This window comes from Calidris pugnax, unplaced genomic scaffold, assembly GCF_001431845.1.
Source record: "Calidris pugnax isolate Ruff unplaced genomic scaffold, ASM143184v1 scaffold13, whole genome shotgun sequence".
Lineage (NCBI taxonomy): Eukaryota > Metazoa > Chordata > Aves > Charadriiformes > Scolopacidae > Calidris > Calidris pugnax.
The window spans coordinates 22,358,714-22,384,586 of NW_015090810.1; the positions used below are offsets into that span (position 1 = coordinate 22,358,714).

General features: G+C 35.1%; 1 protein-coding gene across 3 annotated transcripts in view; it reads right to left on the reverse strand.

The window, feature by feature from the left end:
• Window positions 1-25,873, reverse strand: part of ROCK1 (Rho-associated, coiled-coil containing protein kinase 1) — an 84,703-nt gene that overhangs the window by 45,607 nt on the left and 13,223 nt on the right. For 2 of the 3 annotated variants that reach the window (XR_001411552.1, XM_014938600.1), the window contains exons 2-6: window positions 7,101-7,182; window positions 3,212-3,312; window positions 2,257-2,394; window positions 871-1,046; window positions 152-236 (exon numbers count right to left, since the gene is read on the reverse strand). Coding sequence is in view for 2 of the 3 variants with exons in the window: in XM_014938600.1 (XP_014794086.1) it covers window positions 152-236; window positions 871-1,046; window positions 2,257-2,394; window positions 3,212-3,312; window positions 7,101-7,182 (582 nt within the window). In the remaining variant the exon portion in view is untranslated. Of the gene's footprint in view, window positions 1-151; window positions 237-870; window positions 1,047-2,256; window positions 2,395-3,211; window positions 3,313-7,100; window positions 7,183-25,873 lie in introns of those variants that run through there. The other variant, XM_014938601.1, reaches the window with a different exon arrangement.

Genomic DNA, 25,873 nt, shown 5'->3' on the forward strand with positions numbered 1-25,873 from the left:
GTATGCATCCACTGAATAGGATACATAAAGAACAGAGTGAAACTTTCAACTCTTTCTTGTCTGGCTAAAAAGTTTTCTGTTATTTTCTTTTTACTTCAAAGTATGTTTTCCTTTCACAAACAGAAAAGCAAAATTAAAAACATACATTTACCTTATTCATCTTCATACAAGTACCAAAATCTGCTAGTTTTAAATGACCAGCTTTATCTAGCAGCATATTATCAGGCTTCACATCTCTGAAAGGAGAAAAATATATGTTTACAAGTAAATGAATCAATTTAATTTATAAAAACAATAGAAGTCAACTAATTTTCAGATGCAACATTGCAAAGAAAAACACCGACATGAAAGCACCACTTCATTTTTTTCTGCTTCTCTTTCAAACTGGGACACTTTCTCTAAGTATCATGTCCAATGCAGAAACTGCTGAACTATAACATTATAATGGATGTGGGAATACAGTCTTAAGTGATCGAATTTAACAAATCCAGACATTAATCTTGAAGCTCAAGTTCCTGAAAAGCACTCACTGGTTGAAGTACCCCTCTGCTAGGATCCAGCTGCAGAAAAAAATCCATTCTGGTTCTCAGTTAGCTGTCTCCTACAGACCCTGAAAACATGGCTTCTTCTCTGACAACTTTATTACTCCTCAAACTGAGGAACATCAGCCTGCTGAAAACCTTCACTTTATAGCACCTTAGACTTGTAGTTTCTGATGGCAAGAACCTTAGAAGTTATAAGATGGAATAACTATGAAATAATAATGAAGAAGTAACATAATAAATTTTAAAACTGCCTAACGAGTAAAGCCATTCTGGCAACACCAGGAATAAAATAACACTATGTAACAACACTTCTTTTCTTTTTCACCTGTGTATAAAACCCATTGAGTGAATTGCATCTAATGCAAGTACAACTTCAGCAGTATAAAATCTTGCCCATTTCTCCGGAACATCGTAGTTGCTCATTAAATTCACAAGGTCCCCACCAGGCATGTATTCCATCACCATGTAAAGGTAACGGTCATCTTGGAATGCGTAAAATAACTGTAAAAAGCACATAAAAAAAAACCTCAAGTCACTGAATGTTCCATTTTTCTTTAATCGTTTACTTGTTGGAAATAAAAGGAATTTCTGCACAAACTGATTTACAAAGTAACAGAATTGCTACAACTACCACAGCAGCTTTGCATCATCCAGCAGACCTCCTAAAAAGGAATTCTCTGGAAGATAAATTTCAGCCAGATCTCCCATCCCTTCATATTACAATGGAAGGAGAAGAGTTCTGGTTACAAATTAAGATAAGTGACTTTGGTGCAATAAATTTTGAGATCATTTCAAAGAATGCTCATTGCATCAGAGGAACAAAATGCTTCCTTCTGCACTGGGACACTAGTTGACAAATATGTAAACATAAAACTACTATATTGTAAACATCTGGGCAATTCTCTTTGTGTTATCACTAAATATTTATTATTCTATTATCAATGTATTTATTGTTTAGAAAGTGAGCCTAAATTTTTAACAATTAAGTAAAAACATTTCCCTTACAGTTGTCAATGCTCTATTCAACATGAGTAGTGCAAGTACCTAAAAGTTTCTAACTTAAAATTTTTTTAAAATCATGAAAGCACTATTCTGGACAATTACTCCAGACAAACAGTAACACAGTTACCTATTTAATCTAGGTAAACCTTGAATAATTTTGTTTAATTCTAACCTAACAGAAGAATTTACCTGCTTAAGAGTAAGAACAGTTTAAATGAACAAGTTAACATGTGCACACACAATGCACAATGACTGCTTCAGGCGTGCTCCTTATAAACTTCAAAGGTAGAAACACCTCCCAAAAAATTGTCAGTGATAACACTGAGATGAGGTAAAAATAACCAGAGCGGGCATAATTTGCAGTCAAATATACACAGAGAAATCAGAATATACAGAGGCTGTGTCTTAAGTGTATCTTTCTCGTATGCTGGATGCCTCAAAAAATTACTACAGAGCAGGCTCACCAATAGATATCTGGCAAAGAGTTTTAAAAATAAACAGCAGAGATTATCTTGTAAATGTTATGACAAAATACTGTTTTGAAGGAAATGCAGTATCTGCTATCCTAATGTTAATAATATATTTCCCTAACAAACCAATACAACCAACTTGGGAAAGCTAAAAACGAAAACATGTAATTCCAAGTCATGCAAGTGTTATAACAAAACTATTCTACAATGACAATATTTTAAAAAGAATATCACTATACCTGAACAACCCAGGGACTGTTAGCAAAAGCCATAATATCCCTTTCTTCCCAGAAGAACGCAGAATCTGATCTTTTTATCATCTCAAATTTGCTCAGTAGCTTCATAGCATATACTCTCCTTGAAGATTTATGCCTTACCTATGAAGAAAAACGTGACATATAGAACACATTAGTTTGCCACATTAACATATGAAGAACTCCACGGAATGTATTGCTTTTCCTGCTTCACTATTTAACAAGTTTTATCAGACTCTTCACATTTTTATAAAAAATTATCTACTGTAGGTCTACAAAATAATTACATTCCATTATCTGACAATATATGCATTGCTTTTAAAATACTTGCTAGAGCTATTCAACATAGAAGTCCGTAGGCATAACAGCCACTTTTTAATTTGTAGGTATGTGTCTTTAAAAGGACAAATATTGGCACCCATTAAATATTATAAAGTTAAAACTACAAACCTTTTACACAGTTCATTAGCAAAAATGGATACTTGCTGCCGTATTTTCAGTTTCTCCCACCAGTTCCCAATTCAGGAAAGCAGGATGGACATGCCTGGTTGGCTAATCAACCTCAAACACCACACACCACCTTCATCTGTGAGAACTACATTCACAAAAATCTGGCGTAGTGCCTGAATTCACAGAAATTATTCTAGTCCTGAAGATTTATTTGAATGTCCACATATAAAGCGGCAACAGCTAATTTTCCTGATTACGAGGAATACACTTCCCATTTTATTTCAATAGAGAAGCACGACTACAATGCACTGTGAGAGTACTGAAATGTAAGATTCTCAAAAACTCATCCATGGGATAAAAATAAATAAAATTTCACCAAGTTAAAGACTTTAATATTACCAGTGCACCTTCTGAACACTGTATTCAGAAATAGACACATGAGCAAATACTACAAAATACACTCAAATGTAAAAACAGAAACATAACTTACCAACTGAACCTCCCCAAATGCCCCTCTACCGATCACCTTCACCACTTCATAATCTTCAGCTTTCATGCGCAGATCTCTCATCTTATTTACCGTGTCTTTATCTACATAAAAGAAAATTCACATTTCAAATATATTCAATTTAATTCAACCCATTCATCTGATTTCAGTTTTTCATAGTTATTAGAAAATGTGTTGCTTAGAGGGGGGACTTCCTTTTGAAGCTGCCTTCCTATTGGAAACCTCTCTGCAGAATGCCTGAGCTCATTCTCAGTACCATAGTAACCAAAACCTGACATAAAAATAATGCAATGACTCAACTCTACAATCAAATTACCGAAGATCTTAATTTGGGAATTTCTTTAAAAGTAATCACCTTTAAAAAAAAAAAAAGCTAGGCAAGATTTCATATCCAGCATGAACTTGCTTCTAAGTTGATCAGTATAAAAAGATTATTTCCATATAAATATACAACACATCTCAGAAAATACCACAAAGTACACATGCAAGACACTTGAAGAAACTATTTAAAAAAAATAAGATTTTGTTTATCTGCATTTTCATTATTTCTAATACTCAAAAAAGTATATTTTAATTTAAAACATGCAGTGGGAATCATTGCAATTATTTATACAAACCTGTCATTCTATAAACTACAATAATTTACAAACTCCCAGTGGGCAGATATTCTAATTCCAAATTTGGTCAAAGATTAAAACAGTCTATTTTAATCCATGTGGGTCAACACTGGCATGAGATTACATGGAAAACCGTCATACTCCAGTATTTCTAAAAGCAAGGAACATCTACTAAAACAGATATGCTTTTAATAAAATAACTTATGCAACGATATTTTATTTTCATAAACAATATTCTAGCCCTAAAAACCAAGTTTAGAAAGAAGGACGGGGGGAGAGAAAGGAGAAGAAACGTCATTTTTCTTAAGTTCAAATTTTTAAAAAATGATTAGACAGACAACAGAAAATTACCATTAGATTTCTACCTACACCAACCATTATCTAAAAGAAGAGCAGCATATGTACAATTAAAATTCAGTAAGATTTTATTACCACAACAGGAACAAATACAGCTTTGTTTGAATAAACACACTGTGGCATTACTGTTTAATTAAAGCCACCCCTTTACAGTGCAGCATACCACTAGCTGATTTCAATAAATTATATCAACGTTGTAAGTTCTGACAAATTATTTCACAGAAGGATCAAAATATTTAGTAATTTTCAAAAATAATGCATTGCCTTATTTGCGCTGCTGAAAACTGAGGATGAGTAAAACTGCTGGAACTAAAAGGCAGCAATTCCCTTGACAACAATTCCCTAGTTCTGGTTAACTTACTGCCTTCATCTCACGACAGGGGCTCCACCGCTTCTGAATGAAAAATCTTGACATTGGTGCAAAAGAAAGCTAGGCAACGTATGAATGCTTTAAAGGGTTTTCAATCACAAGCCAAAACAGAATTAAGGAAAATATATCTTAAGAGGAGACTAAACTTAAGATTTTTAAATGGTGCCAACCAGGTTAGCGAGCAGTCGCAAATTGCAATTTGCTGCTTTGAGAGATATAGTAACGCTCAGTCACCTTCAGACAATAGGTGAGAGTAACAAGAGGTGGAAATTTGTCCTTAGTACACTAAGATCTGTTAAGCAGGGCTTATCAGGCCACAACATATTCAAATCGGCAGCTCTTTATCTCCCGCTCACAGCGAGGACCCGAGCAGCTTACGCTCCATGGACAGGTGGGGCAGCTCCCATGGCAAAAGACTGCCTTCTCCAACCTGCCCTGAAGTTTGAGTATAAGCTTAGATGTTGCCTTGAAATAAACTGCAAAGTGGGGCTTTCAAGCATCTCGAATATTGACTTCTGTATTCTTTTAATTCTATATCGCAGAAAATTTATTAAGTTCTACACGCTCGCAAAAATAACCCTCGCAACCTTGGGCAGTAGAAGCAAATGTTGGAAGCTCCACAAATACACAACATAAACCAGAAAGAAAAAAAAGAAAAAAAAAGAGTGGATAAGGACAGGCTCCTAGTGCAATCAGTCTTTAAATAAAGGAAACAAACTCCCATTTTATTTGCAATCTAGAAATTTATTTTAAAGTTCTAGAATAATGGTGCAAACTGTTTGGACAACTAATACTGCAAAAAGATATTTTAATATCTTTTAAGATATAATAAAAGTCGAAGATATATTAAAAGTTTTCTATTAGAACTAAAAGAAACATGTAAATGTTCCTATATATCTACTTATTATTTTTTTTAAATAGAAAAACTAGACTTCATAGTTCCCTCTAAGTCCACTACTCACACATCTACAGCTTGCTTTCATATTTCAGCAAACACAGCAAGATAAATGTTCTAAAGGAGATCTGAAGTGAAAAATTATGGTCTGTTCTCCACCTTCATATTAGTTCAGGTCACATCTTACACTCGATATAGTTTATACCTACAAGATACTCATTATGAGACTGTAAACTTAAGTTTTCCTTCACTCAGCCTCAATAGCAAAAGTGAAGCTCTTTGAGAATCACTAATGATTTCACTATTCATAAAAATTACAGTCAGATTATCTGTTGCAATGAGTATTTCCTTTGCCTAACACAACTTCTCTTTTCTCTAAGAATTTCACCACACCTTCTGTGTAAATAACTGAGTATACAAAATGTGCATGTAACACAGTGTACGATATCAAATATAGTTTAAACTCTGAAAAGTTAAACAAAACATTTGAACTTAGGCCTTTTGGCAACCAGCTTACATGCAAGTAAGCCATCAACTAGATTCAGCAGACTCGTACATTCCTATAAATGGGGAATAATAGAAAATAAACCCCACCAATTCATTATCATTGCTTATAGTTGCACCAAGTAAAACTATTTGAAAACACTCTGGAGACAGAAATAAAAACATAAATTTCTGTGAAAACAGAAGATATTTTAGTCAATTATTTTATATTTGCCACTTAAAATCCATTTATTACCATATTTAATTAAGATGCTTAAGATGCCTGAAAAAAAACCTAATAACATCAGTTTCATTTCAAGGCTTGCCCATTCAGTCCATAGACAGAAGTAAGTCTCAAATCAGCAAATGTCTCTTCCATGATTTCCAGAATTTGTCAGTTTGGAAGCCTTTAGAAAAGACTTAACTGCCAAATGCCTTCTTGTGTGGTTTCTTTTTGGGTTTTTTTGTTGGGTTTGTTTTGATTTTTTTATTATGAAAATTATGGAATTATGACCTCTATAAAAAAAGAAAAAAGAAACCCCTTTATTTAAAATGTTATTACAGAGCAGAATGTGCAGGAATCTGTCATGGAAAAATATAGAATAAATACAGAGAAGAATTCTACAGAAACATCAGCTGCATGCACAAGTAAGTACAGCAGCTATTCAGTATAAGAATTTCCTGGGATAATGAAAAGAAACTTTTTATACCAAACAAAAAAGTCTACAAAACACATGCCCCAGTCTGTCAGTGAACAAATTTTTAATATGATTTCTTGGCACTGTAGAAATGTTATGTCCTTTTACTGTTAATTGCTTATGATATAGTAATACATGAAATTACAAAGCAAGTTGTAGGAATCCAGAGGGTTGCCAAGAACAAAGATAACAGGCTTTTCTCTCAAAAGGCTTTGTGCCACTGAAAACAATGCCATTTAGACTGGCAACAAACTTGGACATTCAGTTGCTGGGGATTAGATTTATACAGGTAGCTGTGAGGTTTCACTGGGATTGGACTCTTAAAAGAACTTGCATCCAAAAAATTAAAATCCCTAGTTGCCTTTCAAAAAGCTAGAACCACTTTTAATACTTATTTTTGCTCGTATGTTTAGTCTTTTGCTATTTAATAACTGAAACATTAAATACTTACACCTGTTTAAGAAGTTATCAATGTTTTTGTTTTTTCTTAAGGCAGGAAAATCCAAGTCATATACCAAAGCATCTAATCCATCCTGAAAAGAAAAAAAAAAAAAAAAAAAAAAAAAATTAGGGTTTGGAAAAATAATTACACATACTGCTAACTGAAGAGACAAGATAAAAACAATTGTCCCCATTAATTATTCATACAAATGAAATCATTCACATTTATTTAATGATTGTTAGCAGTTACATGGAACAGCTGTCACTACTCCACTTCCACTGGACTCTTCAAAACTTAATTTCCATACATCGCAAAACAAACCTACTTCTATGAATTATTAATGACCTCAATCATTAAAACCAACCTGAAAAAAAAAAAAAAAAAAAAAAAGAGAAAAATTAGGTGTTTGGAAAAATAATTACACATACTGCTAACTGAAGAGACAAGATAAAAACAATTGTCCCTATTAATTATTCATACAAATGAAATCATTCACATTTATTTAATGATTGTTAGCAGTTACATGGAACAGCTGTCACTACTCCACTTCCACTGGACTCTTCAAAACTTAATTTCCATCCATCCCAAAACAAACCTACTTCTATGAATTATTAATTACCTCAATTAGCTCTACATTTACATAAAAACTTTCTCTCTTCCAAACATGAAAAGAACAAAGAACAGTTCTAATGAAGCTCAATAATAGGACAATGATGGTAATTTAATTCCAACAGTCAGCCCCCACACACACTCCCCCCCAATTTATATATTGAATTCAGAGGGAATTTTCATGAACAAGATACTGGCTTTATGCATTCTAATTTAAATCTAGGAACAAACAGCTACAAGCCCATCTGGCATTACTACCATGCAATACATCCCTATGAACAAAACCAAAACAAAAACCACCAAAAAACCAACAGAAAAATACAACATTAAAAAAAGACTGTTTTCAGCTTTTATAAAACTATACAAGACAAGACTGAAAGCTGATCCATCAGTCTTTGACTATTAAATCCATCAAGTAACTATGCCTGAAAAAAATAGCTAAATATAAGCTTTTTCTAAAAGCTTATTTTCCGGGATCATGTATTAGAGAACACAATCTAGATTTTGAAAAAATTAGTCTTTGATCCCTCACTTCAAATTCAAACCTCTTTTTCTCCCTCAGTCTAAAGGAGATTTTAAGCTATAAAAAACCTAAATGCTATCAAAATCAAAATTATTTATAGGCTTGCAGTCCTCACTTTAGAAGTATATAAGATAGAAAATTTTTACTTCAGCTATTGATGGTTGATCTATAGATGATCTTAGATCTCCAACCTAGACAATTCTATGATTCTATATCGAGAACAAACAGTAAATTCACACTAGAATTTGAAAACAGGTCAGGAAGTAGAACTACAAGGATAATCAGAATTACTTGAAGGCTGGGTGTTGTTAAATTTATTAATTTCATAAAAACAGTCCTGTCTTAAGTTACCCCTCCATACAGTGGCTTAGTTTTCACTAAGCAATGTTACCATGAAAATTATAAGAACCAAGAAAAGCATCACAATATTTTCACAGAGCTTAAGTCAGGTTTTGCAGCTTGAGTGTACTAAAGGATCATCTCTTTGGATTTACACCAGTGATGAAAAATAAAAGCAAATGGCAATGAAAAAACTTTTAATCAATCAGGTAATATAAAAAAGAGACTAAGAGGCAAACAACAATTTGGACTCAAGACAGATGTATAAATAAAACTATGCAGGGTAAGGACAACTCAAGGAGAAATATTTTGTGAGCTACTAAAAGACACCTTTTCCAAAGGTACATAGTAAATACCCAGAAAATCCATTAAAGAATTTCAATTATTTGGTAAATTCAACAGTGAAACCATGATAACTGCTTGTACAGCAGCACCAAGTGCAGTGGTAGCTCTATGCACCGAGCCCCACGCTGTGAGAAGCAGCAGGCAGAGAACATCTCCCAGGCTGCCAGGTCACATCCCGGGATTTTGAAAAGCAGATGAGTGATGGGGATGAATTGCCAAAGCTGGGAGTCCACTCTGCCCCTTAAGCCTTCAAATCTGTAGAGTCAATCAATTTGTCTTGGGTCACATCTAACACAGAAAACTTTTCCACACATCAAGCAGAAGCACAACCAAATTCTCTAAATCCTGGTTTCCTCTGGGGCAGTGCGATTGTATTTCAGGCTTGGCTTCAAAAAGCCAATATACATTCTTTTTCTTTAGAGGAGGGGAGATTTTTAAACACTGAATAGAACAACATGGGACAAATGGGAATATTTACAAATTTTTAACTTCAGTATTACTTTTCTATCACACTTCTTCTTTCAAAATATTAAAATGTAAGCCTACACAGAAAAAAGCAAGAAGTACAGAAAATGTCACTGTTGCATTGGTCATGTTGGGTATTTTGTTGTGTTTCTTTTTAAAAGCTCTAAAATAATGATGAGAAATAGGACACAAATTATACTTTTTCTATATTATATAATATAAATAAATATGGTATGTAATTGCACTTTTGACATCAAGCATTTTAAGAGGTAAAAGCAAATTTCAATAGCGTTTTACTCAGAATTCACCATGAAAACATTGTCTGTCAGATCTTAGATATGAACTCTTTCAAGTAAAACACTTAAAAAAACCTTTGACATCGAGATTCAAGCTATTGATCTCACACTCAATTCAAACCACACTTCAAATTCATGCAAACACCACCTAAGGAAGCTGCATGCCAAGAACTGTGTATGTGAAAGGTTCTTCAATAATCAATTCCCCTTTGCTACAGTACCCAGAGAAGAAACTGTCCTGGTTGAAAACTTTGGTTAAAAATAAGATAGGGGTGGGGTGAGGTGCCTGTAATAATTAAGAGACTTGTAAATTATTAACTCTCAAAATCATTCATTTCTTCAACTGAAGTGTGTTTCTGAAGAAAAAATAGCATGGTATTACTTTAACTGTGGACTGCAAATACAAGACTACGCCTAAAGTAATTTTAGAGAATTGTGAATAATGGAAGTAAAATATTTGGGATACCTACTATATCACATAAAACATAGAATAGCCTTTTTATTTCGCTTACATTAGGGAAACAAGAAGAACTTGCAAATGCTACAAGCTGTTCCAGTACAAAAGGAAATAGAGAAGCATGGCTATTTTAAGTGGTATGACTGGTAAACAAACAGGGAGGAGGAGCACACAAACCCACCACTGAGGAGACAATGCCAGTAGAAAGTGGTGCAGGTCACAGAGATGGGAATACACTGCAGAGTTTTAGCAATAATCGTTAGGAGAAAAAGGGTGAAGGCCAAATGAAAGGAGAAATTATTATTGTTGATGGCTGCAGAGATAACTCATTTCTCAGCTTTTCTGTTTTCCATCTTGCTCAATCTTCCAATGTGCTATCTGACTTTATTCCTAGCACAGAAAGGAACATCTTTCTTTCAAGACCTATAGTAGCCATACCCTCCTCCTCTTAGAAAAAAAGGATACCAAGACGTCATTATAATAGGAAACTATACAGTCAATAGTTAAATATGCTTTATTAAAATAAGGCCTCATTCTTATGATGGATTTTTTTCCCCACTTGGATTGAACTTGGGTTCAATATATTTCAGTATGTATCTTCTTTAAATACAGCACATTCTGTACTTCTAAGAAACACTTATTGTAGCTTAGAGGTATTTTCATCTAACGCCAAGCTCTACCTTATTCTGTCATTACAGAGCAATTTTCCTGTTTAGCTTTGTGGTCTACACATTTTCCTTTTATGTTAATAGTTAAAGTGGATTACTAAAATAAATTGGTTTATAAAAGCAAACATATGACTTCCACTTACAACTTACATGGTAACAGTATTTCAGAGGTGATTAAAAAAGAACAGGGGGAAAAAACTTCCTTTCCAATGTTCTTCACTCAAACAGTTTCATGGTCTTTTCTATATCACACTTGTCTAACAGCAACAGTTCTATGAACAGTTTCATAATCTATTTAAAATAACTCATTTTATCCTGAAATTATAAAGAGGCATACTAGGAAGCCATTACAATGTGCAGAGAGTTCTTCCTTACAAAACCAACATTCCCATGTATGCTGTTGTTTTGTAGCTCATTACTACACCACACTTAGAAGTTTCAAAAGAACAGATATATGGAGTGAAATCACAGGTCAGCCTGGACTCATATACTGCTTCAAAAGGTGACAGTAAGGGTGTCCGGGAAAGAGGATATGAACAAGTCAAGCACATAGTAGTACTTCTCTGGGGTATTTGTGAGCCAGAAGTGGCACTGTCATAGATAACAGCTCTAGACAGAATTTTCTTCAGTGATTTTGTCTAAACATTTTCTGTACCTGTTTAAATCTCTTGCATTTACAGCATCACATAGATACGAATTCCTCATTTTGAGGAATCTCAGTTTGAGCTTGCCATTCCTCAGCCACAAAAGGAACAATGACTCTTTACCCACCTGCCCCAATACACAGCTTTATGTACTTCCACTGTTTCTCCCTTGGTCATCTCTCTTCCAATTAACCTGTACAAAAGCTATTCCAATTCCTACCACCACCACCGTCCTCAGAACTTTTTTTAATAGCATTTTAAGTGTGAGCACATCATAAATACACAATGCAGTACAATGTTTCCTGTTCTGCTCTTCATTAAATTTTAAGTTATTAACTGAAATATCTGGTTAATTCTTATAGTCACTGTGTACTAAATTGATTCTTTCACAAAACTAGGTACTATAAATCAAAGCTAGTTCAACAGTCAAAAACACAAGTACATAAAGATCCCATGCACTCAACATTCATCAATGTTGAATTTCACTTCCTACTTTTAAGCACCCAGGCACTAAAGAACATTAATTTCTTCTGTGATTTGCTATAGCTTCTATTTTGATTATGATTAATGAATCATTATTCACTATTTTAGATCCCTTATGACTGTGAAATAGCACAGACCTGTTAGACTCCATTACTGACCCTCTCTGTTTTGAACAAAGTGATCACCAGCTCTCACTTCATTCATTCATTCATCCATCCATCCATAAAAAAAGCCCAGCCCAGAGCAGTTTATTTCTGATAAAAAGCTTAAACAAAGAGCCTCATCAAAAGCTTTTTGTTATCCTCCTACAGAGCAATTACTTCAAGGAACTCCACTAGACCTATGACTTTCTTCCACAATACATGGGTTAGCTCTTCCCCATCGTAATACCTGTGCGATCATTTGTTCTGCTACTGGGCTTGGGGTTCCTGCCTTATCCACAAGATTTTTTTTTTCTCTAATAGAAAAAAAAATTAAAAGCTATATATTTACCACCTTATCCACAAGATACTTTTTTTTTTCTCTAATAGAAGAAAAACCTAAAGTGATATATTTACCATCTTCCTTACTGCTGTTGTCAAAACAGTTTTAAGCACTAATGTAGATAAACACAAAGGTTATACACGCACTTACGTGCCTTAATAAGACACAATCAGGTATAAAAAAAGAGGGATAAATATCAAGCACTTTCATGATCTCAGCAATCTTACTGTTTGCACCATTTTGTACAAAAAACTTTTCTAGTATCACTTCAGTTTGAGAGAGATCCTCCAACATGAACACTGTAAAGAAGGATTCCAGTATAGAAACTCCTCTGAGCATCTTTTCACATTTCATGAAGAAATGGGCAGAAAGATTTCTGCAATAGCCTTTTAGTTCACGTTCCCTTCAGTTTTTCTAAAAATACAGAATGCAATAACATAAAAAAAGTTATCATTAACATACACATTAACTACAAAAGCTATTAGTATTGAATTTCTCAAGCTGTTATGTTAACTTCTTTTCATTAGATTCCTCTAATATGTACTGGTTTTATTGAGTCTGGCTTAAGGAGTCCCATAAAATTGGATTTTTTCCCTCATTTTGGTCTATACCTATTTCCAAAGTTTTAATGCATCAAACTGTCAGTCCTACAATAGCTATACTGGACTGCCTCACTCTCTAACTACATTGCTTAATTTTAAAAATCACTACGATTATGTAATGCTAGTTTTATTCAGATGTACAAATTAATATTAATGCAAATCTATAGTGAAATTTACTGTTAGGATATTTCAAACAACTTCAAGCAACTTCAATTCAGCAAAACATTCTCGCAGGATTCATAAGTGATATAACGTAAGGAAAAGTAAATGATCTGCAGTATCAGGATACAGTTACAGTATCTTTGTATTTTGAATTTTTTACTACATACACATTTCATTATGACATAGTATCACCTAGTGGAAGCATATGATAAAGAAGAATGTATTAAATTCAGTTGAAACTTTGTTATTGAGATACTTGTTTATTTTACAATTTTTCTAGCATTCAAAGAACTAAAAAAAACTTAATGGGTATTATCAACATCAAAATTTGCATTCCTTGGACTGACTGGCAGTTATCCAAGTTTAAAGTCTTTGCTACTTTTCCTTTTTTGGAGAGCCCAAAGTAAGTCTTAAGATCTACAACTCTAACTGTTCATATTTTAGTTCCATGTATTGTATCCATTTTCCTATTTCTATAGTACTAAAGCTTTCCTCCATACTTTAAATCAAAAAACCTGACAGGTCTTGATTTTCATGTTTTCATCACAATTTCTCATAACACCTTGTCATACATAAGTGATCTCAGTGATCAGCTATTGAAACTGAGGGCCCCTATTTAAGTATGTAAGCGAGAAGCTAGTTTTTACGTCCTATTTTCAAATACACATGAAAAATGACACCTAAAAGCCATCATTAAAAAAAAAATAATCAGAAGTTTCTTTGAATTGTTTGAATTATCAGATCTTTGCATTGCAAAAATGACATTGAGAGCCTGGAGAAACTGGCAGAGAAGAATCTCATGAAATTTAACAAAAGGAAATGCCAAGTCCTGCATCTGGGGAGGAACTGCCCCAGGCACCAGTAGGTACTGGGGGCTGACCAGCTGGAAAGCCGCCCTGCCAAGAAGGGGTTTTTTTTGGCCCTCCAAGTAAGTCCAGAGCAGCCATTACTCCTTTGTGACGAGGACAGACTTCTGATGCTACTGACCGAATTGAGAGAAAACCACAGACCCCTCTTTGTTTAGGGAATACCCTACTGCAACTTCATTGGTAAGGGAAAACACACACACAGGACTTTCCTCTGGTGCCCAACATAAATACTTTTTTTATATATATAATTTATTTATTAAACGAGCAAGTGTAAGTTTAACTGAGAAACAAGTACTAAGTAGATCTATACAACTCACTAGTTTCAGGCAAGAACACGGTTTGAAGGTCAACTTTCAGGCCAATGCCAACAGTGCTGCATTTATCTGTCTCTAATCAGGTGCACAGAAGACCCCTCTACCTAGTTTTACGTTCATCACATTCATTTATTTTGCTCTCTAGAGAACAGAAAGCTATAATTTAGTAGTTCATCTTTAAAGCGGACAAGTCAATGTAGACAGAGTTAAGACACTTAGGAATTTTCATTACACTGTTAGGCTGGGCAAAGTATACAAACTGACATATGAGCCTGAGTACAAGGCACTTGATTCATTGCTCATTCTCACTGCCAGCACGATACAATTCTACAGCGCTCGTTACTTCTTAATATCTTGCAATACTCATAAAGAGCTTTGGAAAATTTAGGTTAAATACATAGCCTTTCACAAAGAAAATTTTTTTAACTCAGTAAAGAGCTAAGAGTTTAATTCAGTAAAGATTTTAAAATCTCAATAAGTAGATCTTGAAACCTCAAGGAAGGATTACTGGAAGCAGTAGGGCTTATTGCTTTCATTTCAGCCTTTTTAAAGAGTTACTCCATGTGTAGTTGCAAACTTCACCCATATTGCGTCCTGTGTCGTTACAGATATAAGTACATGTACTTGCATTCTGTTCAAACATTAACTCTTCAACATTTTTACTGACAAATTACTAGGGTATAGACTTACTACACGACTCAGTAAATTATAAATTCATATATATCTCTCAATATATATTGATACATATATATATATCTCAAAATACTGTCACTAACACCAGAGCCCACAGACTTATCAATATTAGTAACATATTAGCACTGAAGGAAGCCTGAGGTGCAAGTCTACAGAGAGGTACACGTACAATTAGTAATGCTCTTCCACAGGCAAGTCGTTTTTCCAGGTGATGCTGGTTTTCCACTGCAGTAATGAATCTTGTAACCTGAAACATCTCCTAAAATTAACTAAAATAAAATGCAGTGCAAATCTGTGAAATTTACTTATATACAGTAAGCATGCAAGATTACTGTCAGTATCTATTACCCATATAATTCAGAGAAGCCTCAGGCTTTCACTAAAACTGAGGGCAAGAGCCCTTCCTTGGTCCACTGGCTAGGTGCAAGAACCTTGGATCCACAGATCTGTTCTGACTGATACCTATTCAAGACACTGTTTTATGCCTAAAATTATGGAAAGTTCACATTGTCTGAAGATGCATTCCAGAAAACATGAGGTTTTTCTTCTCCTCCAAACTCAAACCTCTAACCCTATATTACGATACTAATTTCACTACACTAGGATATTTTATTACAGTTAATAGACTTTACATCTAAACTTCAGTTTCTTACCTCAGTGTTCTATTATTTCAATTTAGCACCAGAATTAATTCCATTTAGTACTAAATCCTTAAGAACAACTATCAGATAAGAGAGGAATGTCTTCAAGGAAGATGAAGAATACATCCAAATTATCACCAAGTACATATTTCAGTAAAATCTATGCATAAACAGGTACAATATATAGTTTGAAAATAGTTCAGGGAGATGTGTAACAGCAACAAAAGCTGACTGATATTAAGTCAAATTAGATTATTTAATTTCACAGCAAGTGAGATCTCTGGATATTTGCAACTTAGTTTCATTAAAAAGGGTTCATTTGCATGGGTTGATACGCTCTGTAGGCAAGTTTTACAAACTACAAATCTTGTATACCAAATGTGGCATATTCTGCCATCAATAGAATACCTAAAATAAAAAGACTAAAGCAGTTGTATAGCTATCTGGAGGGCTACATATATTCTTGATATTTTCATGTGTAGAAAATAAGAAAAGAGATGGCATAGTTTAGGTTTCAAGGATTTATGAAGCCATATTTGTCTCTTGCTAGGATTAAATGAAGGATAAGTACAGCTTCTTAAAATTGTGCTTTTCAGTAAAACTGCATTAAATGTTTTGAATCCAAGTACACTTAAAGCGTATATATATATAAATAAATAGTGGTAATAGAAGAGGGAGTACTTGTAGTTAAAGAACTGATGTTTATCACCATGGAAGCAGAACTCCATAGCAAAGTTAGCAGTTGGCATTAAAGTGTCTCACAGGTCTAGAGTTCCCAGCTACTGTAACAACTGCAACCGGAGATGTGCAGCCAACCTGACATAGAGCAGGGTAACACTAGCTACAGAAATACCTCGTGGGGGAAAAAAGTGACCTCACATCCTTTCGAGTTCTCAAAGTTATCATCTTCACCAAAGGTATAAACTAATCCCTGCTCCCCCACCTAAAATGAAAAGTAACTACTTAAGAAAATAAAAAAAAAAAAAAAAAAAGGCAAAAAAAAATAGCCAAATCTCACTTTTAAATTACATCAGCAAAAGTCCTTTGAGGTCCCCACAGCATTCCTTGTTATAGTGGGAGGACAGATTCTTCCACAGGCAGCACATACATATCTACCCCTTCTGGTTCAGAAATCCTACTGTCTTCATTTTAAACACACACACTTCTAATTGCCAATTTAGACCAACGGGAGTCAACACTCTAAGGAAACCCACTAGAAAGCAGGATGGATAAAAATTAACACTATGGATACAAATACTGGTATTTAACTTCCCTTCAACAAAATTGTACCGACAGATCAGACACAAAAGAAAAAAGAAAAACTGTTCCAGTCCCAGCTCAAAAGTTTTAAGACTTCATTAGACAGCAGCCTGCAAGGAAATCGGTAAAGACTTCAATAAATGGAAAGCAACTGCATAACTCCATTAAGAAATAGTAGTATTCAGAAAAGGAAATGGAACCGACTTCACATCTGTTGCTTGGGAAATTGCTGTCTGCCTCAGATTTTTTTTCAGACAGGTATCCATGAAGCCAGACTTCAGGAAGTAAGCTTTAGTCAGTTGGATAAGATGAGAACCAACATGTTCGTAAGAAGAAAGATAAGACATTATTGCAAACAACATAAATAAAAATGCATCAGCATTTTTTTAAAAGTTGTTTAATATTCAAAGCAACGTTACTTTTACCATAATGTGTTAAGCTAAGAGATCTAGAGTAAACTCTCCCATCAAGAGCTTGAGCTGCTGCCTCTAGCTGCCCCACTATATCTTTGTCTGAGAAGTGTTATCTCTGCTATGAAAAAAAAAAACAAAACACCACCAAAACCCAGGCCCAAAAACATTACCAACAAATTCTGCAATATAGTGAGTGGAAAAGCAACTAATTTTTCTATAAAGCAACAACACCTCATCAGCCATATAGTACCTGTTGTCACCTGACCTGAATTATGTTTGCTGCAAACAAAACTGTGTGTTAACTACAGATATAAACAATAAGCTATAAAACAATAAAAAGGGAAGTTCTATCCTTGACAACTTAGTCTCTGGAGATTATATTAGTTCAATAACTATGCTTTAGAAAAGACTCTCCAAAAAGCCATATTGAAAAACAAAATAAAAAAAAGCCTAAACTCCTCTATTACTAGTAATACCATCTAACCCACAAAAAAAAACAGTGACTGAAGACAGGCTAGACAAACGGAGAGACAGACAAAAAGCACTGAATTTTTTAAACAGAAGGCAGACAATTAATTTAATAACTTTAGAAGAAAGAGTGAGAACATCATAATTTTTCCAGCAGTCTGGAAACACTGCACAAAATCTCTCTTACCCCCCCCTGCACCAAAAGGGAAATTCTTCCCTAAAACTCTGCAAGTCAAAACACTTTTTCAATTAGAGTTGAACAGCCATGACAGAAGTCCAAAAATGAAGGTTATAAAAGAAAATATACTAAAAACAGTTTGTAGAAACTGAATTAGTAGTTTGTAAAGCTATACACCTTTCTTTAGTGTCACACACAATGAACAGTGTGAAAAAAGAAATATGGGGAGTTGAGCAGAACTCAAGCGGAGGATCAACGCTGAGAAGCTTCTCTGATTGTGCAATCTCCTGTCAGAGCTCTAGCTACATTTCTGCAATAAACATTCCATCACAAGCAATCACACCTCAAATAGATATTTGAAATATGCACCTAAACAAGAACTTAACAGTGCTTAAGAACTTGTGCATCATTATGCACTTTCATAATGCAAACTCTAGCCAAGCCCATGTATTGATTAAAAGAAAAACTTCACTTTCAGTAAAACGGAATATTTATGCATACATAAAATCAATGTTTTTCTATATTTAGTCTTTTTCCCATTATTAATAGAGCCACAAGAATTATTTTGAAGTAATGCTTTTTTTAAAAAGGTATTAAAAATTCTACAGAAATTTAGATAGAGACAAACTACTTGAGCTGCCAGGTACTAAGATTCTTCAGAATTTACAGGATTTTGTTGCTAACAGGAACAAAGCAACAAGTTTTTCAGGGATTTGCACTGCTAATATAGAACAAAGCACTTCTGCTAACACATTATTTCCAGATTTCAGAATCCAAAGCAAACAGTCATCCTGGAATGCAATAAATTGACCTACAATGACATGCATTTTTACCCACTACCTTTAAGCAATTAAAAAAAAAGGTGTGATGTAGACATGCTCTCTTTTCAAAATGCACTTGAAGAAAAAATGATAAGACGTACAAACAATGCTATTAGTAATACAATTTTTAACCTATCCTGGATGCTTAAGGGTATTTTCAAGCCACTATTAGTGACCAATTTCAGGTCAAGAAATACTTCAACAGCACTTAAAACCGATCTCTTCTAAGCACTCTTATTACCCTTTCTGACACCACGGTACAATCACGACTACAATCTTGAATGCTTTGGACTGCATGTAAAAAAAGAGAGATGTAACTACAAAATCAAAACCCTACAAGAAAACCTGGTTCCATATTCAAGTACTGAAATGACAGAACAGAACCAAGGCTGCCCATGGAAACTTAGGGTGGCTTTTTCCAAACCCAAGTTTCTCACATGATAACCAACAAGGGGTTTATCATACGTTACAGTGCAGCAATACAAGTCAGTTTACCTGGGATTTTCAAGTACAGCACTTCAAGACTAGAGGAAGAATGGAAGTATTATAAATTTATAAGTAGGATCCAACATTTTTAATTTCAAAAGGGTCCAGAGATGTTGTGTTTTATTAGGTTTACAAGTTCATTTAAGGACACGCAAATAAGTTTTTCTATGTTCCTTTCAAGCCTTGAAACTCAAGCTTGAGGAAAACCAAAGCCATTAACTTCATCTATCAAGAAACAAAGTATGTCCCAACATTTCCAATACAGTTGCTCAAGCATGAGACGCAGAGAGCTTTGTAAAACACTGGTATTCAACTTTTAGAACACTCAGTATTTTCATCAACCCTGCTTCCATAGGGATGAAAAATACTAAAATGCCAAGAAATAGCTGAAAAACAACTCTTCCACCAAGTTTTCCAACTACATTGATACGTCAGCTCTTCCCTAATGCTGTTCTCCCCACACAACACTTCAGAACTTGGGAAAAACAAACCCGCATCCAAAGCGGATGCAGTAGATTGATAGACATGTCCTCCAAAGGCATGATTTTCTTTAGATTTAGAAAAGCGGAGAAAACCAATCTTAGCCCAAGAGGAAAGATAGCCAGCGCTGTCTGGACCATTGCCACTACCATGGAATCTTGTCAAAGTCTCTCCTGCCTGTCCTTACAAGGGAGCAAGGCTGAGCTTGGGCTGATTAAGTTAATCTCTACAGGAGATGAGGGCAAGCAATATTTTTGTCACACCATAAAAACCTGTCATGAAACAAATAAGAGCACACTAACATTACATTTTCTGCTCCTTCATTCCACAGACCATTTTAAGTAGCTGTCACTTAGCTTCTCATTAAGCAGAAAGCAAAACTGATGAAAACGTATTTCCTAAAAACTTCTAAAATCCAACCTCTATATGATTATTTTTTCCTGGCATTTGCTTTATGAAAACATTTTTCCAGCATCCAGTTAAAACAAAACAAAACAAAACCCCAGAGCCATTAAAAAAGCACTACTTTCTTGGAAATCTATATGAACTAAGGGACACTGTGATACCCAGCCTGTATATAAAACCGTGGTTCAAAAGCCACGTCCAGTCAGGTCAAGTAGTAGCTTCTACTTCCCATCCGTATAAACTCTATGTTTGTAGAACACCTAGCAAAGCAGGTTCTCAATTTCTAAATACTACAAGATATCAACAAGTGATATTCCAGAGCATACTTAAAGTCAGTAGTATTGTCTCAAGAATTCAGAGTTAAACTTCTGTCAGACCTCCTGCATTTTACTTTCCAGAAGTCGCTGCTGGACCACAGAGCGAAATTCTGAAGAACTACATAAATACATCCATGTAAACAGTCATCTTGGAAACAGATACTTGTTACCAACCATGGTCATTTTATAATTCAACATGCTTACACAGTCTCACAAATTTAAGGGGAAATTAAGAAAACACTTTTGTGGTATTCAAACAAAACCCAGTGGTGCAGAAGTAAACTCTGTTATAGAAGTTAACTAGACTCTGAATTACAGATAAGCAATTTGAGTTAGAAAAGAAAAAAAAAAAAAAAAATCAACCTACAGCCAACTCTTTAAAAATAATCAAAAAACCTGACCTGTCACTTCCATTTTGACTCACATTTTAAAAATTGTTTGCTTGGCAGGAGTGTGAGAAACCTAACAAGGAGAAATAAGGACCAAATACTGCAGAGACACACACTCTTTTGGACTTGAAAAATTACAAGTAGTTCACAATGCAAACCTTTATACTTAAGACAAAGTCTTCAGAGAAGAAAAGCAATGCAGCATTTCACCTAGCAGTATCTAAAACACACTCAAAAACCCCCTTACTTCCTTCAGTAAAGACACCACATTGTATGACTTGGAGCAAATAATAAAGAACTGAATTTCTTCCCTTTCTCGGATCACTGTAGTTGAACTTTAAGAATGTATCACATTCAAATGTTTAGCACTTAACTTTCTTGCTCCTTCAAATTTGGATTTAAGGGAGAAGCATCTAAACTGGTCCCTTAATAATTTTGTCCCTTTCTCTACCTACTGAACTATGACATGACAAATCTTAACTCATATAGTATTACCTCAATGAAAAACCTCTTAATCCATTTATTCTCTGGAAATTAAGATGACAGTCCAGTCATCTGGACAGATTCATTCAATAACAGATACGTTTAAAAGCCAATTTTTATAAATGAGAATGCAGGGTGAAAGATTAGTATATCACTTAGGATATTGACTATACCACTTTTTCATACATATTACTGTAAGGAAAAAAGAACACAGCAGAAGGCTAACTTTGAGTCAAAGCAAACCCATCTATGCACAGACAAGTTACTCCTTCTGAAAACCAATACAAAAGTTCATGGCTGTCCAGAAGACAAGAGCAAGAAATTTCAGAAAAAGAGCTGAGTGGAGTAGTTCTAAATCCTCGCATGTTGTTTCTCTGTAAAAGATAGTCTTCACAACAAAAATTCTGAACATCCTGCAACTTAACTCACGCCTGTTCCAAACACTGTTCCATAGCATGGCAAAAATATTTTTTGATTTTTAATTACCAAAACGCTAAAGCCATCAGTAAGTACATCAGAGTCAGCAGTAAGATCTTAAGAATGGCAGAGTTGATAACAAGATATTATAGCTTACATTTCCTATCCTATCCTCAGAATAATTTGCTCCTTTTGGTAAAAAGGGAAAGGCATACCTTAAAGTATCTTAAAAGTGTGGCTTTATCTTAGTTCTGTCAAGAGTCAAGCTCCAACACACTGTATTCTGAACTAGTTGAAATACAAACAGAAGGCTGATGGTAAAAGGATGACTAAAAGATACCCTGAGGTAACCTCTTTTTCTTGCCACACCACAGTAACAGCGCTTGAATTTGCCCATTTGGCAGAGCAGATGTTGGAGCAGCCTCTTTCTTCAAAACTGAATGGAGGATGCCAATAACCTTACATAACTGCAACCCAGAAAAGACCAAAAGCAGCAGCTGGAATTTGATTTGCTCTTTGCATTGACTTTTTCTGATGCATTTTTATTTCATCTAATGCATCTCCTATTAATTACGTTACACACACAGCATCTACCCTGCCCCGAAAAACCCAAAACAGAAAAGTAAGGTAAATTTTTAAAGGATATGTATGAATACTCATGAAAAAGAATTACATCCCATTTATTGAAAACTTCATTCTACACTAATTCTTAATACATACTAATCGAGCAACTCCTCACCTGAAGCTGTCATGAGAGAAAACCCCCTGAGTGCCTAAGAACTCCTACTAGCTCCTCATCATTTTGCAAGTTCCTCTTAGCTCAGCAAAGAACTTCTCCCAACCTAAAAGGATAATTTGAACTTGCTGTTTTAAATCTTGAGACTATTTTTTTTCCTCCTTCCAGATAGAGTTTATCTTCACTTGAAAGGTAGGAAATGTCACAAAGAGAAAAAAATTAACTCTACAGGAGCTGCTTTCCCTATTGTTTTTCTTTTTTAAATTCAGATACAATTGCAACCTGCAGTTGTCACTTAGGATTAAAAATATTTAAGAAAATATCTAACAGCAGTTTATCTTTTTGTCCATGTAGAAATTCGATTTGTTGTGTGTGCATTCTGTGGTTGAGTTTCCTCCATCTCCTCACACCAGTAGATCTAAAGATTTTTCTCCTTAAGAGAAAAATTTTTTTTATTATTCTGACTGGATCTGATGCTACAAGACAAAACACACAAATGTTGGGCTGCTCAGCACAGTTACCATATCCTGTATAGTGTCACCTCAGAAAACAGGACCTTGACAGACACAGCTGAAAAAGCAATTTGTACACAGTGTATGTAATTACTGTGTGCTTAACTAGCACTGCTGCAAACACATTGTTGCACTGATTCAAGAACTTCACTGATGTTTTGAAACAAAAGCTAGGAACTAAAGACAAAGGGAAAACCAATCAGTGAAACACTTGTACAGATATTTTCTCAAAAGCTTGAGAATCACAGAGCCGTAGAAATACCCAGATTGGAAGGGACCTCAAAATGTCATCTGGTCCAACCTTTCATGGGAAAAGGAGCCTAGATGAGATTATCTAGCAGTCACATCTTGAAAACCTTCAATGATGGGGAATGTACCGCCTCCCTGGGGAAGTAGTTACAGATTGTTCTCACTGTAAAAAATTTATTTCCAATATAGATAGGAAACCTCTCCCGGTGCAGCTTGTACTCATTGCCCCCGGTCTTCTCCATGTGGCTCCTTGTGAAAAGATAGTCTCTATCCACTTTGTAGCTGCCCTTTAAATCTGGGAATACTGTGATGAGGTCCCCTCAACCTTCTCCAGGGAGACTCCTTCAGCCTTCCCTGAAAAGGCAGATTCTCCTTTGCAACCCTCTTTCAGACTCTCTCCAGTCTGTCTGTGTCTTTCTTGGGTTTTGGGAACCAGAACTGGGAATAGTGTGATGAGGTCCCCTCAACCTTCTCCAGGGAGACTCCTTCAGCCTTCCCTGAAAAGGCAGATTCTCCTTTGCAACCCTCTTTCAGACTCTCTCCAGTCTGTCTGTGTCTTTCTTGGGTTTTGGGAACCAGAACTGGACCCAGCGCTCCAGGTGGGACCTGACCAGCACCGAGTAGAATGATCACATCTTCATCTCTGCTGGTAATATCTCTGGGGATGTAGCCCAGGATCCAGTTAACCTTTGTTGCTGCAGTGGCACACTGCTGACTCACGTTCAGCTTGTCATCCACCAGGATCATCCAGTCAGCAGGGCTGCTGTCCGCCCACACAGACCAAAATTTGTACTGTACCAAAATTCTCTGGTTATGGCATCTCAGGTGCAAGACTTTGCACTTGTCTTTGTTCAGCTTCATATTGTTCTTACTTGCCAATTGTCACAGCCTGTCCAGGACTCTGTAAGATGGCTCTCCCTTCTGACATGTCCACCTCCCCACCCAGGTTAGTGTCATCAGCAAACTTGGTGAGGCTGCTTTCAATCCCACCATCTTCTTTATGAAGATGGTGAAAAGCATGAGGCCCAGTATCCATCCCTGGAAGACCTTACTTGTGATAAGCTGCCAGCCTAAGCAAAAAGCACTGACCACCCAAGAGATCTTTTGAGACATTTTAAAAACAGTATATTTCATATCTCACCAAAATTAAGTCTGATTCAACTACATATTAGCAAACTTTATGCAGACAACTTCTTGTGACATTTTGGTGTCATCACACAGGATATAGAAATATTCTTATCACAGTTCCCTTTAACAAAATCTGGAGTAGGAAACTAATTTCACAGTATTGAAAACAACTACTATGAATTCTTCTGACACTTAGACTACTTCAACGGAATTTGTGGAGTTTTTCTTTTTAAAGGAAAATGCATGTCAGGACTTTGTATTTTTTCATCATATGTGTGTATGTACATAAAGTACCATGCATGTACTGAACATAAATCTGTTCTTTCTAGCCAACCCATTTATTCAATGATAATCTCAAGTGATTAATGAAGCTTTTCACAGAAAGGCTTTCCTGGAAACTTAAGCATATCTTCAGAAGTAAATAGCTACATGTGAATTCATTAAGGTAGGAAAACATTACCTAGTCAATATGTAGGCCTAACAAGAAAGAATTGTTTCTGAGAACTAGTAGACTTTATTTATTACAACCCTCAAACTATTTAGGTCGATGGAACATTTCAATGATCTTTCTCTCTTTCCCCCAGTGATTACACCACTGGAAACTACGGCAAACAGGCACAGCCTTCAGTTATACTACTCAGCATTACCAGCTGAGCATTGGACAACGTTTAACTGCATTAAAATGTATACATTTTCATTTTAACAGCTTCATATACATGCACAACAGAGCTCAAACAGTCAGGCAGTACCGAATTTTTTCCATAAAAAGCATCAAATTTCATGAAGCTCTTCTTAATTTGTCTCCAATTTTTCCCCTAGAAAATACAACAAATCCGTACCACACAGTCTATGCAAAGTCAGAGACTGATGAACATTATAAACAGCAAAGTTTCCACGCTACTAAAAAAAGTTGAGGCATTGTAAAAAATTACTTGTTATACTGAAGCAAAGTAATTTTTAGGCTTACGTACTAATATACACTAATACAGAGAAATTAATTTTCTTTACTTAAAAACAGTATCTTGCATTCATAAGTATGTTCAGATAAATTAGTTTCCCTATTTATCTGTGGGAACATCTGTAACTAACGAAAATACAACTCAGAACACTTAAGAATCTGAAAGCAACGGCTTATATTAAAATAGCACAGTTTAACATTGTTTATAACATACCAATGAAGATGCAGACTCATACCTTTCAACTTAACTTTAAAAAGTCTTCTTGTGGAGGATTTTTTAGTCATTGATATTTGCCACATGCGTGTTTGAAGCTTGATGTCTGTTTTTCAAATGTACCGTGGCACTACCAGTGAAATTTCCCTACCTCTATGAAGAGTACAAACAGTAGCTTGCCTCCACACCATCAAACCCACAAATCAGCGGAGGGGGGGAGGGAGGAAAGTACTTCCTTATTTTAGATACAGGAAATAGAAATTCAAAACACTCTC